Source organism: Syngnathoides biaculeatus, chromosome 13, assembly GCF_019802595.1.
Source record: "Syngnathoides biaculeatus isolate LvHL_M chromosome 13, ASM1980259v1, whole genome shotgun sequence".
In the NCBI taxonomy this organism is placed as follows: domain Eukaryota; kingdom Metazoa; phylum Chordata; class Actinopteri; order Syngnathiformes; family Syngnathidae; genus Syngnathoides; species Syngnathoides biaculeatus.
This window is the reverse complement of record NC_084652.1, coordinates 7,330,730-7,348,849: the sequence shown is the minus strand read 5'-3', so window position 1 is coordinate 7,348,849 and position 18,120 is coordinate 7,330,730. Positions and strand designations below refer to the sequence as shown.

Below are 18,120 nucleotides of genomic sequence, written 5' to 3'. Positions count from 1 at the left end.
GCTATTTCAAATAGACCGTTGTGTAGATAACAAAGGGCCCAAACAAATGCGGTGCGGCAATTCGGCCAATTAGACATAGACCACGCCTGCCATTATCTCGCCGCGGGATGCCCCCGCCCTCTGTCAAGTGCTGGAACATATGTATCCGTTTGGGTCTTTCATCCTGACACATTTGTATGGGGCAGGAATGTCTGGCCCAGAATGCTCTCTCGTCTGCACTTACATGAATGGACACTTTGGAACCGCTATGGCGTAAGATTGCTATTTATGTCTTGGGAATTTCACAAGATGTTACATATGTGTGTGAAGTGTTTCATAAATCACAAATTATTTTCCCATTGCAAATGTGTGAAACCAATGTTTTTAAATGTTCTTGTAGCATATTGTATTTGCTCTTAACTAGGTAAATAACTGGCTAGCTAGACTATTAGCTACAATACCTATTAAGTAGCTGTTGTAAGTAACCAATCATCTATTTTTAACTAACTAGTGACTGACTAGCTAGTTAGATCACTAGCTTGTCAGTCACTCGGCCGCAAGGTAACTGAAAAATTATATATCTAACTATCCTAATAGCTTTCTTATTAAATAACCATCAGATTACATACTTGCTTGTTCATAACATAAGTAACTATATAGATATGTAACACAGTAAGTAATGGCTAGCAAATTGAAAGGTCCCTAGCTAGGTAACTAACTAGCTAGCTATTAGACTACCCAAACTCCCAAATACCTAGGTAACTAAAAAAATGAGTTAGCTACCGTGATTCCCGGCCTACAGAGCGCACCTGGTTATAGGCCTCACCGAGTTCATTTCCATCCATCCATCCATTATCTACCGAGTACATTTGTAAAGGAAATACCATTTGGTACATGCATACACTGCAAGTGCCCAGATTGCTTTAACATTAACATGAATGCTACCGTCGTTTTAAAGATAGCGCTAACGCTAAAAGGGCCGGTTAAAATAAAATGTACCGGTAAATATCACTGAGACACGCCAGTAACACAGCAGCAATAGGCGAGCGCAGCGCTAACAGGGCCGGTAAAAGTCACTTCCTCGGCACATATATTCCACCGGGCTCATTCTTACCTTTTCCCCTCGAGTGCCCCCTTGCGACCGTTAGAAAAAAAATGCACAAATTAGCCACATCACCGCATAAACCGCAGGGTTGAAAGCATGTGAAAAAAGTTGCGGCTTGTAGGCCAGAAATTACGGTAATTAACAATATAGCTAATTATATATATATAAGTAGCTATATTTATTTTTATATATATATATATATTGAATTCAGTAGAGACAACGCACCACAAAGAAAGAACAAAAACAACATTTTGTATCTTTCTCGAGTTGAAATCGCATGAAATTTGCTAAAGTCACATGTTTTGGACTGCACTTTTGATTGTTGACTGGTCCTGTATGCTTTTCTTTAGCAGATATAATGACAGAAACATTACAAAATTAATTCCTGTTTCTGCGCCTCTATCTTGACTTCTCACCAAAATGGCTCAGGCTACTAAAATCTTGTCTTTCCCGACCGCAGTGCATCAGCCTGAACAAGTTTGTGGCCTACACGGATGAGTCACAGATGATCCACCAAGCCTTATACCTGCTAGAGGAGAATAAGTTCTGGGCCGGCGTGGTCTTCACCGACATGTACCCTTGGACCACCAGCGTCCCACCGCATGTCAAGTATAAGATCCGCATGGACATCGATGCTGTGGAACGCACCAACAAGATCAAAGACAGGTCAGTGGTGACGTTCTGGGTTTGATTCCGAGATAGAAGGATAACATGAGAGGAATTTGTTGGGACGGTGTGATTTTCTGGAACAGTAACGTTGTCTTTTGCTCCAGGTACTGGGACCCAGGCCCAAGGGCGGACCCTGTGGACGATCAGAGGTATATCTGGGGGGGCTTCGCCTACCTCCAGGACATGATCGAACACGGCATTATCAAAGTGCAGACTGGACACGATTGGCCACTCGGGGTCTACGTGCAGCAGATGCCCTACCCCTGCTACGTGGATGATCTGTGAGTCTGCAGATGCATAAATTGCTATTTAAATAGAAATTAATTAACCTAAAAAGTAAGTTGGCAACTCACTAGCTACCTAGCTATGTAAGTAAGTAACTAGCTTACTTGCAACACAAGTGGGTAGTTAAGGAGATCTGACAAACTTACTACATAGCTAAGTACTAATTACCTACCTGTAGTGAGTCAACTAAGTAATTTTTTAACTAGCTACCTAGCATAGTTAGCAAATTAGCTACTAACAACCTACCTAAGCAAGTAGATATATCGTTACCCAAGCATGGAGGTAACCAGCAACCTAGCCAGGTAACTAGCTACTTTCCTAAGTAAGTACCGTAATTTCCGGCCTACAGAGCGCACCTGGTTATAAGCCTCACTCAGTACATTTGTAAAGGAAATACCATTTGGTACATACATACGCCGCAGCTGTGTAAAAGCCGCAAGTGCCCACATTGAAACCCACGTTCAAACATCAGATATTTATAAAGACGGTACACAGAGAGTTTAACGCTAGCGCCGCCACGCTAGCGCCGTTGCTGTAACACTAACGCTAGAGCCGCGCTAAAAGGGGCGGTTAAAAAAAAAACACCAGTAAAAATCACTGAGACACGGCAGTTACACGCTACTGCAGCGCTAAACGTGCCGGACCGGTAAAAGTCAATTCATCGGTACATATATTCCACCGGTTTCACTCTTATCTTTTCCACGCAAGTGGCCCCCTGTGGCCATTAGAAAAAAATGCACAAATTAGCCGCATCACCGCATTAACCGCAGGGTTGAAAGCGTGTGGAAAAAAAGTCACGGCTTATAGGCTGGAAATTACGATGAGTAAAGAGCTTGGTCCTCGGCTAACTATTCAACTAAATAAATAAGAAGTTAATCGCTGACTTTTTTTTACGAGACCTCAATTAACAGAGTCTAACCTCTGCCTGGCATGCCGTCAGCTTCATGATCACACTGAACCGCTGCTTCCCGATGTTCATGGTGCTGGCGTGGATCTACTCCGTTTCCATGACGGTGAAGAGCGTTGTCTTGGAGAAGGAGCTGCGCCTCAAGGAGACCCTCAAGGCAATGGGTGTGGCCAATGGCGTCCTCTGGTGCACGTGGTTCATTGACAGCTTCGTTACCATGGCGGCCAGCGCAGCATTGCTCACTTGCATCATTGTGGTAAGTCAGTAGGTAACTAGATAGCGAGGTATCTAAAAAAGCTAACAAACAAAACAGCTAGCTCTCTTACCAACTACTTATCTATGGGCTGCTAACTAACTAACCAACTAACTATATGGATAAGTAACTAGATACTTAAGTAACTACTTTGTTAACTATCTAGCAAACAAATTAAATAATTGGCAAACTATCCACCATTTAACAAACTAGGTAAATGTCTAGATAGGTAAGTAACTATCTTGATACCGATCTAGCTAGGTAATTAATTGGCTAACCAATGAGATAGCTAATGAAGTAAGCAAATAATTACTTGCCTCACTAGCTAAATACTGAAGTAATTATTTAGCTAACTATATTAAGAAACTTGAGTTTGTTAACTAAGTTACTGACTGATGAGAGAATTCAGTAAGGAAGTAAATAGATAGCTCACTATTAAACTAACTGACTGACGACCTAACTAACTAATTCCATGTGACCCATTTCCAGGGCGGCAAGGTGTTGAACTATAGCGATCCGTTGCTGGTGTACGTCTTTCTGCTGACGTTCACGGTGGCCACCATCATGCAGTGTTTCCTGATGAGCGTTTTCTTCAGCAAGGCAAACCTCGCGGCGGCATGTAGCGGCGTGCTCTACTTCACCCTCTACCTGCCGCACGTGCTCTGCTTCGCCTGGCAAGACCGCCTCACCTCCAACATGAAGATGGCCGCCGTACGTAGACCAAAGATTACGTTTTGAGAGATCATCTGTGATGAAGATGTCGTTCACTGTTCCTTCAGAGCTTCCTGTCTCCGGTGGCGTTTGGCTTCGGGACGGAGTACCTGTCGCGATACGAGGAGCAGGGTGTGGGCCTGCAATGGGATAACATCCAGACCAGTCCACTAGAGAAGGACACCTACTCTTTCCTCACCTCCGTCCTCATGATGGCCGTGGATGCCACGCTCTATGGCGTCCTGGCCTGGTACCTGGACAACGTCTTTCCAGGTAAGGCCTTGGGACTGAGGTACTATTAAAAGTGTTTCTTTTCTTGTGAGTTCATCACTGTGTTGCAACCTTTGCAAATAGTGTAGGCCTGTAGTGTATGGTTACTGGCTTGCTGAGTAAGTAAGCTACTCGCTAGCTATGTACTTCACTAAGTTAGCTTGTGGCAAGCTACACCACTCAGTAAGCGGTAGCTCGAAGTATTGCCAATTAGCGACGTAAAAAAGTTAGCAGTCATCTAGCAAATTGACTAAGTAGGTAAGCGACTAGCGAGAACAATTTGCCCATGTCTGACCTTATTATATAATATAAATAATAAAAATGTGAAAAAATGAAAGCGTTCAAACAGCAAGGTGGAAAAAATAAAAATAAAATAACAGTTTCAATTCACCCGTGTCTTCATCTACTCTTACTTGTTTTTGATGGGTAACAAACTCCCAACACGTGTGACCGAAGAGAGAAGCCTAAATCAGCATATATCTTGCATGTGACCTAAGTAACTAAGTAAATACTGGTGCTAATGAAGTACCTTCTATGTACTGTAACTGGATAGCTTACTGTCAGTACTTAGCCAACTTATCTATCTATCTATCTATCTATCTATCTATCTATCTATCTATCTATCTATCTATCTATCTATCTATCTATCTATCTATATCTATCTATCTATCTATCTATCTATCTATCTATCTATCTATCTATCTATCTATCTATCTATCCCTCCATCCACCCAGCTAGCTAGCTAGCTAATAGCTAGCTAAAAGTAAGTAAATAACTACAGTAGGTAATTAGCTACTGTAGTTAACTACGTATAAAATGAACAAGCAGTAAGCATCACAGTAACTATTGTAGATAAGTAAGAAAATGGTGCCGCTCTCTGCAGGTCAGTATGGGATCGGTCGGCCATTTTACTTCCCCCTGCAGCCTTCCTACTGGCACAAAGCTTCGCCTGCACCTCCTGCAACAGATGAACCAGGTGAGAACAATTGCTGTTCACAAGCGCACAAAATTAACGTACTAAAGTGGACATGCGATGTAAAAGTGAAACTTTGTATTGTTTGTAAACAAACCGTTGGGTGTTTGGGGTGTGTGCCCACCTATATTCAACGTAAATTCCAAATTTGAATTTTTACGTTGTCAAATAACGTCGTTTCAACGTTGATTCCTCCTGATTGTCGCAACTAACGTGATGTGTCAAGTTACTGTATGAAAATATTCCCTTGATGCACTGCACATGATGCTGCCATCCCTAGTTTTCAAATCGTCAGCAATCGTTCATTGTGATTTGCAATTTTTAGTGTAATTAATTTGATCTAAACTATCAGTCCGTCCGTCCAGGCTGTGAGCCCCAACAGTGACCGCTAGTTTCAGTTCACGTCAGCCGTACATTCTCCGCCCGAGCTGTAGTGGGAACTTCCACGGGGTTAGGTGGTAACAAGGACGCCGGGTCGACGGATGAAGTTGACGTTCTGTGTGTGTGTGTGTGTGTGTGTTAGGTTTGCATGTTCCGCCTGTCAGCAGGTGGCTGTGGGTTGTTTCGTGTCGGGTGTTAAGTCGTCGCAATTTACAAATACAATGTTAAAACAACGAATTTTCAACGTTGGACATGGACGTTGTTTCAACGTTGTAAGACAACGTCGATTCTCGGTTCAATTGTGACGTCGCAATTTACAAACAAAATGTTAAAACAACGAATTTTCGACGTTGGACATGGACGTTATTTCAACGTTGATTCTAAGTTAGATTGTGACGTCTTCGCAATTTACAAATACAAGATTAAAACAATGAATTTTCGACGTTGGACATGGACGTTGTTTCAACGTTGCAGGACAACGTTGATGCGAGGTTAGATTGTGACGTCGTCGCAATTTACAAAAACAATGCTAAAACAACGAATTTTCGACGTTGGACATGGACGTTGTTTCAACGTTGCAGGACAACGTTGATGCGAGGTTAGATTGTGACGCTGTCGCAATTTACAAATACAATGTTAAAACAATGAATTTTCGACGTTGGACATGGACGTTGTTTCAACGTTGCAGGACAACGTTGATGCGAGGTTAGATTGTGACGTCGTCGCAATTTACAAATACAATGTTAAAACAACGAATTTTCGACGTTGGACCTGGACGTTGTTTCAACGTAAAATCTATGTCTTGTGCCTGCTGGATATAGTTTTAATGGCTCAATTTCCATGTAGCATGGCTACGTTGATTTTATGTTGGATTGTCACATCGATGCAATTTAAGAATACAATGTAAAAGCAATATTGTTTCAGCGTTGTAAGACAACGTTGATTCTAGGTTAGATTGTGACGTCGTCGCAATTTACAAACACACTGTTAAAACAACGAATTTTCAACATTGGATCTGGACGTTGTTTCAACATAAAATCCACGTCTTGTGCCTGCTGTGACCCATTCAAAACAGACGGATTTACAGAAAGGATGGGAAAAAAAAGGAACAAACAACCATTTTTAAAATAGTGTAATAATTGTTTCATTTGTTTCACAGTCGCTCCGGAAGTGGAAAAGGCGGAGAAGGACCCCGAAAGTGGCGGCGGTCCCACCGACACCGTCAACAACTGCAACGGTTCGACCAGCAGGAAAACCTGCAAGCACCAAAGCAAGCGGGAGCGTCTGGAGCGGGAGAAAGAGTGGCTCAGGCGGCAGGAGGAGGACAACAAGGAGGAAGACAAAGAAAACGAGGGGCAAGAAGGTGAGAACACACTGATGACGCCATCTAGCGAACAGGAAGTATCCCGTTTGATTTTTCTGCTGTTAGAACATTTGAATACTTTCACATTATAGCTTATTATCAGTTTTCACTCAATAGAAACAGTTTATCAGTTATAGTTTTTCAATACATGTATGAATGTGCGTACCGCGCATCTGAAAATATAATGAAGTCAGAATTGTTGGTTCAGCTCTTGTACTGGATGCAAGTAGCAAGTGTTTGTCATTGGTCGGTCGGTGAATGCGGCGAGAAGGTAAATATTAAAACCTTGCCATTTAAAAAAAGAAATAATTTGAGAAGAATTTGATTTTGCTCAAAAGTCGCAATGCTTTGTCGTGGCAGGCGTGCTGCTGTTCGAGTCCGATCCAGTGAATCTGGAGCTGGGGGTGCGCATCCGGGGGCTGGTCAAGGTGTTCCCGGGAGGCTCCCGTCCCGCCGTGGACCGCCTCAGCCTCAACTTCTACGAGGGTCAGATCACGTCCTTCCTGGGCCACAACGGCGCTGGGAAGACCACCACCATGTACGACGAGTCCATCGTACAGTCCGTTTACTTCCGATCGCTCGTTACGGGTACGAATTTTGGGCTTTTGTCTTCTGTTCAGGTCCATCCTGACCGGCCTCTTCCCGCCCACGTCCGGCTCCGCTTACATCTACGGAAAGGACATTCGCACCGAAATGGACGCCGTGCGATCTTCCCTTGGGATGTGTCCGCAGTACAACATCCTCTTCAATCAGTGAGTAGCTTTCTTGGCACATTGATATGAAAGACATGCCCAAGGGGCTAGCTATTTATATATATATATATAAAATAAATAAACATTTATTATAATGTTTTCTGTCTTTAGAAGAATAATAGTCATTAAAATATATATATATATATATATATTTGTATATATATATTTCCCTATATATATATATATATATATATATATATATATTACAGTGCCTAAAATAAAATTATCCTTTTTGCTTCTTTTTTTTTTTTTGAAGATGCTAAGCTTTTTTTAAGTCAGTGCAATATCTCAATAACAATTCAATACATTTGAAAAGGTTATAAATGCTTACATTATACTGGGTCTCACGATTTAGAAATACTACATTATTATTAATATTATCTTAAATGTGAAATATTAGATAACTCAAAAGTATTTCAAAATAATCTTTGAATTTATTGCATTGGTTGTCAATATATTAAAAACAAGGGACTCATAAAAAATAACATTTAATAAATAAATATTATCTAAATATATTTTTCAACATGCAACAATAAATGTACTTCATTTTTAAATATGTCAGAATAATAATAAAAACGATTTTATTAGCATTCATCTCACAATTTATTGTCAAAAATCAAATCATAAAAAATGCCTAATTTTGAATGAATGAATGAATGATTTCTTTTTTAAGATGACACAATAAAAATAAATCAAAACAATAAAATAATAGGATTGCCCAAGTAAAATTGTCACTAAGTATTTGGATTCTCTCTGGTTCTTGTTTGTATTTCAGTCTAACGGTGGAGGAGCACATCCTGTTCTACTCGCTGCTGAAGGGTCGCACGCCGGCCGAGGCCCGAATGGAGGTCGAGGACATGCTGCAGGACTTGGGCCTGCCTCACAAGCGAGACGACGAGGCCCAGAACCTCTCAGGTCGGAAGTCCCTGCGTCTCTTTATCGTGTCTAAGTGAAAGAAAAAAAAAAACACTTTCGAAGCCTCCGTTTCGCAACAACAGGTGGCATGCAGAGGAAGCTGTCGGTGGCGATGGCGTTCGTCGGCGGCTCCAAGGTGGTCATCCTGGATGAGCCCACTTCCGGCGTGGACCCTTACTCCAGGAGATCTATTTGGGATCTCCTGTTGAAATATCGATCCGGTACGTACAGAACAAGCGGCGGTTAACAGCCCGCCGACGTGGACGTACGTCAACAGCTGACTTTGCGCAGGTCGCACGGTGATCCTGTCCACGCACCACATGGACGAGGCCGACATGCTGAGCGACCGCATCGCCATCATCTCCAAGGGTCGGCTGCACTGCTGCGGCTCGCCGCTCTTCCTCAAGAACTGCTTCGGCGCCGGCTTCTACCTGACGCTGGTGCGCCGGATAAAAGACGTCAAGAACAAGGAGGTGAGTGAAATGCGTACTTTTTAAATTTTCCTTACCAAACAGGAATTATTTGCTCTTGGGCAATTTGGTATATTTGGTAACTAAAATAAAAAAATGACAGCACATTTTCCGTCACTGTAATGCAGTAGAACCGCGTGGGAAGGAGCGAGGACAAGATATGTAATAATAAAGAGGAAAGATGAATTATTCTTGAAAAAGATCAGATTTCAGAACTCCTAAAACAAAAACAAAAAAATTCTAATTTAAGATCATTTAAAATTAGCAATTTTGAAGGTATTCCACATAGTGGATCTTCATATTTCAAATCAATAACATTTACATTCATTGATTAAAAATGCTCACTTTAGATTTTAAAACAGTTACATATATTAGAGAAATTTGGGATTAAATAATGATAATACTTAATAATTCCATTTAATAATTGTATTTAAAATGAAACAAACTTACTTAAGTCAGGAAATTATAATCCTAAAAATATAGTATTCAATTGTGATAATAAATGGGAAAATAAAAAGAATATAAATTAAAATGTCTTGGCTATATTATTTGCCAATTAATTAACTAGTTAATAATACATTCTTTGAAATATATTTAATATATTTAGATATTTTGAGGGGATTGATTTTAAAAAAATCTTATAAACTTGCTGAGAAGTTTTAGTCTTCCCTTTTGTTGCTTAGTAGAAGTAGTGGAGCACCATGACTTTGACAAAAATTGATTACATTAAAATATATTTTTGAGTGTGCCGAATGATGATTTAAATAATTGAAAATGCTCCATTTTGAAATTATTGTACATATAATACATAAAAATCATACATATAAATAATTAGAAAAGTTCTGTTCTATTTGTATTTATTGTCGTATTGTATTTGATCTCAATATTTGGATAAAAGCCCCTACAAATGACTGTAAAAGCTATTTAATAAACATTGTGAGACTTTTTTTTTTTAAAAAATAGAAATTCCATATTATGAGAGTGTAAAGGTTTAGTTTTTTTTGGTATCTTATGTTTCCACCAGAACGACTGTGACTGCGCCTCTGACTGTTCCTGCTCCTGCTCGATTTGCACAAGATACAAGGATCAGTCCCAGAACCTGTGCCAGAACGCCGAACGGGTCTTAGAGGGTGAGGTCCATATTCGTCAAAAAAAGCATCGACACGCGGGTCGCGCTTACAAAAACAGCCTGTGCGGTAACGTCCGCAGGGGACCTGGAAAGCATCAGCGGCCTGGTCCACCACCACGTCCCCGAGGCCAAGCTGATCGAGGCCATCGGTCAGGAGCTCACCTTCCTGCTCCCCAGTCGAGGCTTCAAGCACCGCGCCTACGCCAGCCTCTTCAGGGAGCTGGAGGAGACCCTCGCTGACGTGGGCCTGAGCAGTTTCGGCATCTCCGACACGTCCCTGGAGGAGGTACGCGTGCCCCGTTCACCCCTATCATGTTGAACAGTAAAAAAAACAAAACAAAAAAAACACAATTGCATAAATGTGTGATCTACTTTTGTTATAACAGCTCACAGTATCATGTCACAATTGATATAGTAAATATATCATCCATTTTTTTTCCACATTATTAACCCTACAGTATTTCTGTTATGATTTCTTTACATTTTGTGGAACATACAAATATATGACTGTTATTTAATAATACATTATCATGTTGCTGTGAGGTAGTAGTACTAGTTGTAGTAGCAATACTTTTCTTTATTTTGTAAATAAGGGAACAACAATTTTTGGGGTTGAATTATGAAAAGCATTTAGTTGTAAATTTAAACTCTTTTTATCCTCTTTTTAACAGAACTTTTTAGAAAAATGAAAATACTACTGTAACAACAATAACTGTCTTTAAAAATGGAAATGAAATATTTGTAAGAATTATTAGATGTATGCCCGCAACCCTTGTCAGGATAAGCAGGTCAATTAATGGATGAATGGGTTGGATGAAATTTATGATTTAAAAAAATATATATATATTTTTGGGTATTTTATTTACATTTACATTACTTTTTTAATACAATATTATATTCTGTTTTACTTTATTTTGTTATTAAATATTTAAACTAGAAAAAATGTATTTCTTATGCTTTTTTATTTTTACACATTTTTAGGACTATAATAATAATTGTTATTATTATATCATTATATATGTATGTATATATATATATATAGTTATTATTATTATGTTTGTAAATTATATCAAATATTAAATAAACAGAGTTTCCTGGGCAATATGAAGTTAAAAGCAAAACCTAAAAAACAAAAAGCTTTAATTTGTATTGTTCTGCTTTTTTTTTTGTTTGTTTAATATGATTATTATCATTATGATTATAAAAAAAATGAGTGTCCCATCTTTCCAGATCTTCCTAAAGGTGACAGCAGATGGCGAGGCAGCAGCGCTCAACGCAGCCCCCGCTGGTAAATATCACCACCACACTTCTCTCTTCGGTAACACGTGTTGGGAGTTTGTTACCCATCAAAAACAAGTAAGAGTAGATGAAGGTCAGACATGGGTCAATTGAAACAGTTATTTTATTTTTCTTTTTTCCACCTTGCTGTTTGAATGCTTTCATTTTTTTCATATTTTTATTATTTATATTATATTTAAGGTCAGACATGGGATAATTGAAACTGTTATTTTATTTTTATTTTTTCCACCTTGCTGTTTGAATGCTTTCATTTCTTCACATTTTTATTATTTATATTATATAATAAGGTCAGACATGGGCAAATTGAAGCTGCTATTTTATTTTTCCCACCTAGCTGTTTGAATGCTTTCACTTTTTCATATTTTTATCATTTATATTATTTAATAAGGTCAGACATGGGCAAATTGAAACAGTTATTTTATTTTTATTTTTTCCATCTTGCTGTTTGAATGCTTTCATTTTTTCACATTTTTATTATTTATATTCTATTATTTATTATTATATTATTTTTAATTCCCTGAGAAAATAATGTTATTTAATCACAGTTTTGATGGTATTATTATGTTTATTTTTTGCTGTCAAATGTGTTATGTATTATTACTTTGGTTCTAAAGAAAATATTAAATTTATTGCAATTTGTATTCCTTAACATAAATCATATTGGTGAATTAACTAATATGTAATGATTTGTCTTTTTATTTTCACTATTTTTTTTAGTTTATATTCAGTTACTAAAAGTAATATTAAATAATACAACTCATTTTGTTCCTTTTTTTGCAAGTTTTTCTTAAAACTGAATTGTTGATCATAAACTAAATTAAAAAAAAGTAATTAATTAATTATGAAATTAACATCATGTGAGTGACTTAATGCTGCGGCTGTCCACCACCCACAGGAAGCTACGACGCCGCGGAAGCTAACGGCGTCACAATGCACGTCGCGTCGGACTGCAGCGCTGGCAAAGGCTCCAGGCAGGTGAAAGGCGCGCGGCTGGTCCTGAAGCAGTTTCACGCCCTGCTCGTCAAGCGGTTCCATCATGCCACCCGCAGCCGTAAAGACTTCGTGGCGCAGGTATGCACGCGCCGCAAAAGAACAAACAGAAATTGATAATTATGTCCATATATGGACAGAGATCGGCATCAAAATCACGATCCAGAATCCATCCAAGAGTCATTCCGAAAGAATACACCAAATTTCATTGAGTTCCATTAAAAAATATTGCATCGATTGTCTGGATCCAAAAGTGATCTGGTTTGCCCTCGACTTTCGGCATTGATTGATTGTCTTTGTGGCGCGTCAGATCGTCCTGCCTGCCAGCTTTGTCCTGGTCGCCCTCGTCTTCACCACCATTCTTCCGCCGTTTGGAGAGTACCCAAGCCTGACGTTGACCCCCTGGATGTACGGCCCGCAGATCACCTTCTTCAGGTCGGCCTTCGTGAGATCCCCTGATTTGTTCTTTCGAGACGGTGGGCTACAAACTGCGATGGCCTTTCTAATGGTCGCCTTTCCAATGCAGTAACGAGCAACCTTCGGACCCGGCGATGAGGGACTTCGCCGAGCGATTCCTAAGGCGACCGGGTATCGGGACCCGCTGCATGCAGGGGGACCCACTGGGGTGAGAAGCAATGAGGGAGGAGTAGGCGGGATGCGTAGTCTCTACCGTACAAGAAATACTGCAAAATGGCCGTATTAAGGCCGCAACAGAAAATTTGAATGACACCTTTTTACTTTGGCTTCATGCAGAACGCGGCAAAAGCAGGACAGCATTTGCAGCATTGTTTTTTCCACAGGTTCTGTTGACTGTCTTATCATGGCTAATGCTGCTAATACTTTGTCCGGTAAGGGGCTATTCCCTTAAAGATCTCGTCCTTTCCAAGGAAGTGGATATTAAAGCGCAATTTTTTTTCCCCGTTTTACAGTTAATTCTTTTTTTTTAAATTGAATAGAAAATTTAATGTCAGTTGAAACTGCACTAAATCTTATGATAAATAATAGTTTTAAATTTAAGATCATTACTTGAATTTAAAAAATGTAAACTTGAATACATTTTAAAAGGAAATACATTTTACAATTATTATTTATTATTATTGTATTTTTTTAGATGGACAATAGATAAATGTTACCTTTTTTTTACATTGAAAATTTCTCCTTATTAATAAATTAAATACCCCAAATTAATTATCTTTTCTAGATTTAAAATATTTGACTTTTGAATTTCATAGGTATTTTTTTTCAAATTTTGTAATTCTTAACTGTTCAGTTTTCATAAAATGGTATTTACAATTTTAAACTATATTCTTCACCCACTTCCAATGTTTTTATTTAATCAGTCAATTTTTAATTGTTAATTTAAAATCAATTTAAATTTTAATTTGTAAATGTTAACAAAAAATCAATTTTCAAATTATACGAGTTTCAGTATTTTTTACTAATATTTTTCAAATGTTATTATAGTTTCATATTTTTTATTTTTAACTACCATCTTGCTCATATATTATGTCATATGTACGTCATTAACCATGAAGCAGACAAAAGGCGTGCCTTTAGATTTTTACCAGCCTTGACTGACATCGCGCTTACTGTATCTGCATCGCTTTATCCCCAGCCGACGTTCATCGGGAGCTCGAACTTTGTTGTGTGTTTTGTCGACCGGCTTCCATTCAGGATGCCTTGCAGCGACGAGGCGTCGGAGTGGCGGCGTCCCGACGTCGACGGCGCGACGGCCGACGTCCTGGAGAGTCCCGAGTGGAACGAGCGGAACCCGTCGCCCTCCTGCCAGTGCAGCAGCAGCGGAAAGCTGACCATGATGCCCGTCTGTCCCGCCGGGGCCGGAGGCCCCCCGCCGCCGGAGCGCCTGGAAGCCACCGGGGACACCATGATGGATCTGAGCGAGCGCAACATCTCTGACTTCCTGGTCAAAACCTACCCGAGTCTCATCAGAAAAGGGTGAATACCTGTACATTTATTTTTTTTTAATTTTTCATGCCTGGCAAGAATCATTCTTGATTTTCACAAGCTACTTTACAAGAACATGAGTTGTGGTCATTTTTTATCATAAATAAAAGACCACAGAGGCTGAAGTTGAAGGTCAAAACAATGTATTGTAATTACAAGATCACTACCATTTGATTATTTTTTAACTTTTAATTTTTTTCACAGACATTCCTCAGCACGCACTGTTCATTTTCTATTATTTTTATTTGAATTAACCAAAGTTTAGGTGAAGGTGGACGTTCAAAATCGAATGTATTAGTGCATGCCCAAGCGGAAAAGATGATTTGCAATTACAAATATATATAAAACAAGAATAATATATATAAAAATATAAAAAGAAATATTATATACATAATATTTAATAATAATAATATAATATTTTAATGTAATAATAATAATGATATATATATATATATAACATTTTAATGTATATGGAAAAAAAATCTATGAAATACAATCGAGGCGAACGGAGGTGAGATGTTACGTTGATATGCTAATTCCGGTCGTGTTACAGAATTATTAATGTTACTGTCTAATTTCTTTGTAATTCATCACACAGTCTGAAGAGCAAATATTGGGTCAATGAACAAAGGTAAGTACGCTAGTAAATAAATAAAATTATTAGTTTCACGTGTCCCAGGTGACTGGAGTCTCTGTTCAGGTACGGCGGTCTGTCTGTCGGAGGACACCTGCCCATCCTGGACTTGGAGCCGAAAGACATCGAGAACGTTTTCCGTCAACTTGGACGAATGCTCAACGTCACCGGGGTAACGAGCAACGACGTTAGCGGCGAGCATGGCGTCTGACTTCTTCCGAGTTTGCTAATCAAAAAAAAAAAAAACTGGTGCCTGCCAGGGTCAACATTCCGCGGTGGCACTGCGGGAGTTCGGACCTTTCTTGCGATACATGGAGAGTGAATTTAACGTCAAGGTGGGCACTAATGAGAACAATGGTTTATAAAAAGATGATGTATGTCATTTTTACCGCCGGTGAGAGGAGTTTACAACTCTCTGGCAGGTTTGGTACAACAACAAAGGCTGGCACGCCATGGTGGCCTTCATGAACGTGGCCAACAACGCCATCATGCGAGCTTACCTGCCCACCAGTGCCAAGCCCGTCGAGTTCGGCATCACCGCGATCAACCACCCGCTCAACCTCACCAAGGAGCAGCTCTCCGAGGTCACCGTGTGAGTGCCCAGCCTCAGACACACTTCCTGGTCTATCATTATTAGAACAGTCCAAGTCCCATAGAACTTTCCAACCTTAGAAAATGTGAATTCTTACAATATTAACATCTAGCACAGAGGTGCTCAATGATGATTGATGATCGACCGGTCGATCACGAGGCACTCCTGGCTTGATCGTCAGCCAATGTTCGCGTGCGCTGATGCAGTCTCTACGCAGATAATCTGCGTTGCGCACAAAAAAAATAATAATCCAATGCAAATTGAAACTATAGCGTACAGCTATTCAGTTTGTGGGATTTTGCAATGTGATTCAATGAGTGAGGGATGACTGGTTGTTCCATCCAATGGCACAATTCACATACGTACCGTAAAAAACGAAAAGAAGAAGCCACTGGTTTCTTTTAGGCAGCACATGGAACTTTCTCTAACAGCGACAGCTGCTCCGCCACACTCTCTTTTTTCCAAGTTTACCTTACCCCCACCGACCCCCGCTCTTAAAGACGTACACTTATAATTACAAGCAGTCCATCAATGTGTTTTATAATGACAGCATCCACCACCGCTACTTAAGTTAGCAACACAGTCTGGGCAACGTAGAGCAAAGAGGAGCTTGACATGCTGCTTATGTTTGCTTTCGATATTAATGGAGAAAGTTAAAAAACAAATGCTAAAAAAGATGCAATGACGGTCGGAGTATGTGAATAATCGAAGAAAAAGTGGTTAAACTGGACGAGATTTTCTCTTTTCCCGAGTGGGAAAGGTCTAGTTTGAAGTCAAAGTAGAAAGTGCAGGATGAGATGGTGTGTCATTTTCAAATTCCACCTTGGCACAGCCTGATCCAGGATGAAAGCACAGACAATACAGTGCACAAAAAAGCTAATTCTGTACTTTAAATATAGGAGGCACAAAGCATCGGTAGCTCGCGAGAGGCTGGTTGCTTGAAAAGTAGATCTTGGGGTAAAAATGTCTAGGCACCCCTGATCTAGCAGGTTCACAACCTGCATTGACCCATAATATTAAGTTGGTAACATATCATTAATCGGTGGACAGGTGCTAACATGCTTAACCTTTCGCGAAACAAATAGTTTGTAGCACTGCTATTATCTAATAAAAACACCAAGCCAGCTCAGTAAGGATTTTAAAACATGTTGTTTAGTTCAGTCGTATTTTGAACAAGAATCGATCAAATGGGAACAGTTGTTATGCTAACGTATAGCGTGATAGCAACCTGAGTGCAGAAAGTGATGATGCAGATCTGTCTGCATATATTAAAACATTAATGAGACTTTAATTTAGTGCTAACATTTTAAGAATCGGTATGCTAACATATGACACATCCAACTTATGTATCATGTCTTGAAATCTCCCACTATTCCAAAAAGAAATGAGGGTGGACAACATGCTAACATGCTAAAAGTTTATAATGCAAGGTTGCAAATTCAGCAAAGAATTCTACTGCTCGGCTTTGACGGCGTCCGGTTGTTTTCTCCCGCCAGGTTGACTACGTCTGTGAACGCAGTGGTCGCCATCTGCGTGATCTTCGCTATGTCCTTCATCCCGGCTAGCTTTGTCCTCTACCTCATCCAGGAGCGCGCCACCAAAGCCAAGCACCTGCAGTTTGTCAGCGGCGTCAGCCCTTTCATCTACTGGCTGGCCAACTTCTTCTGGGACATGGTGAGGACAAAGTGGCGCCGGTGTTTTTTTCCGGGATTACTTCTCCGTGGCCATTTATACCGTCTGAACGTTTCTTTCAGGTGAACTACTCCATCAGTGCTGCTATGGTGGTCGGCATTTTCGTGGCTTTTGACAAAAAGTGTTACACGTCCCCGTCCAACCTGCCTGCGCTCTTAGCGCTTCTTCTGCTCTATGGGTAAGACTCAAAATGAAGTGTTCTAGAAATAAAAGTACTTGCTCTTTTGGAACACCTGAGAGACATGTCATGGGAGCCCACAATTGCTACATTTAGCTCTTTAGCAACCCGAATAAAAAAGGGTACTGAGATTTATCCTTAATGAGTGAGTGACTTGCGTAAAATCACAAATGAGAATTGATCCAATCATAACATGCTAACAAGTTTATATGATAATAAATAGAAAGATAGTAAACTGTGTAAAGAAGGCACTGAGGTTGTTGAACAAATGCTAACATGCTAACGGTCTTCATGCTACCATATTTATATGATAATATGTAGAAAGATAGTAAACTGTGTAAAGAAGGCACTGAGGTTGTTGAACAAATGCTAACATGTTAACGGTCTTCATGCTAACATATTTATATGATAATATATAGAAAGATAGCAAACTGTAAAGAAGGCACTGAGGTTGTTGAATAAATGCTAACATGCCAATAGTCTTCATGCTAGCAAGAAGGCACTGAGATTGTTGAACAAATGTTAACATGCTAACAGTCTTCATGCTAACATTTATATGATAATATATAGAAAGATCGCAAACTGTGTATAGAAGGCACTGCGGTTGT

At 39.7% G+C, this 18,120-nt stretch overlaps 1 protein-coding gene across 1 annotated transcript in view; it reads left to right on the top strand.

Moving 5' to 3' along the window:
* Window positions 1-18,120, top strand: part of abca4b (ATP-binding cassette, sub-family A (ABC1), member 4b) — a 39,924-nt gene that overhangs the window by 12,978 nt on the left and 8,826 nt on the right. The window contains exons 13-37 of the mRNA XM_061838297.1: window positions 1,545-1,750; window positions 1,858-2,034; window positions 2,979-3,201; window positions 3,688-3,909; window positions 3,978-4,182; window positions 5,063-5,155; window positions 6,693-6,896; window positions 7,257-7,434; window positions 7,517-7,648; window positions 8,424-8,563; window positions 8,647-8,784; window positions 8,855-9,036; window positions 10,058-10,163; window positions 10,243-10,448; window positions 11,393-11,450; window positions 12,357-12,532; window positions 12,762-12,886; window positions 12,978-13,076; window positions 14,126-14,407; window positions 15,015-15,047; window positions 15,117-15,222; window positions 15,311-15,385; window positions 15,473-15,642; window positions 17,139-17,316; window positions 17,397-17,512. Of these exons, the coding sequence (XP_061694281.1) occupies window positions 1,545-1,750; window positions 1,858-2,034; window positions 2,979-3,201; window positions 3,688-3,909; window positions 3,978-4,182; window positions 5,063-5,155; window positions 6,693-6,896; window positions 7,257-7,434; window positions 7,517-7,648; window positions 8,424-8,563; window positions 8,647-8,784; window positions 8,855-9,036; window positions 10,058-10,163; window positions 10,243-10,448; window positions 11,393-11,450; window positions 12,357-12,532; window positions 12,762-12,886; window positions 12,978-13,076; window positions 14,126-14,407; window positions 15,015-15,047; window positions 15,117-15,222; window positions 15,311-15,385; window positions 15,473-15,642; window positions 17,139-17,316; window positions 17,397-17,512 (3,830 nt within the window). The remainder of the gene's footprint in view (window positions 1-1,544; window positions 1,751-1,857; window positions 2,035-2,978; window positions 3,202-3,687; window positions 3,910-3,977; window positions 4,183-5,062; window positions 5,156-6,692; window positions 6,897-7,256; window positions 7,435-7,516; window positions 7,649-8,423; window positions 8,564-8,646; window positions 8,785-8,854; window positions 9,037-10,057; window positions 10,164-10,242; window positions 10,449-11,392; window positions 11,451-12,356; window positions 12,533-12,761; window positions 12,887-12,977; window positions 13,077-14,125; window positions 14,408-15,014; window positions 15,048-15,116; window positions 15,223-15,310; window positions 15,386-15,472; window positions 15,643-17,138; window positions 17,317-17,396; window positions 17,513-18,120) is intronic.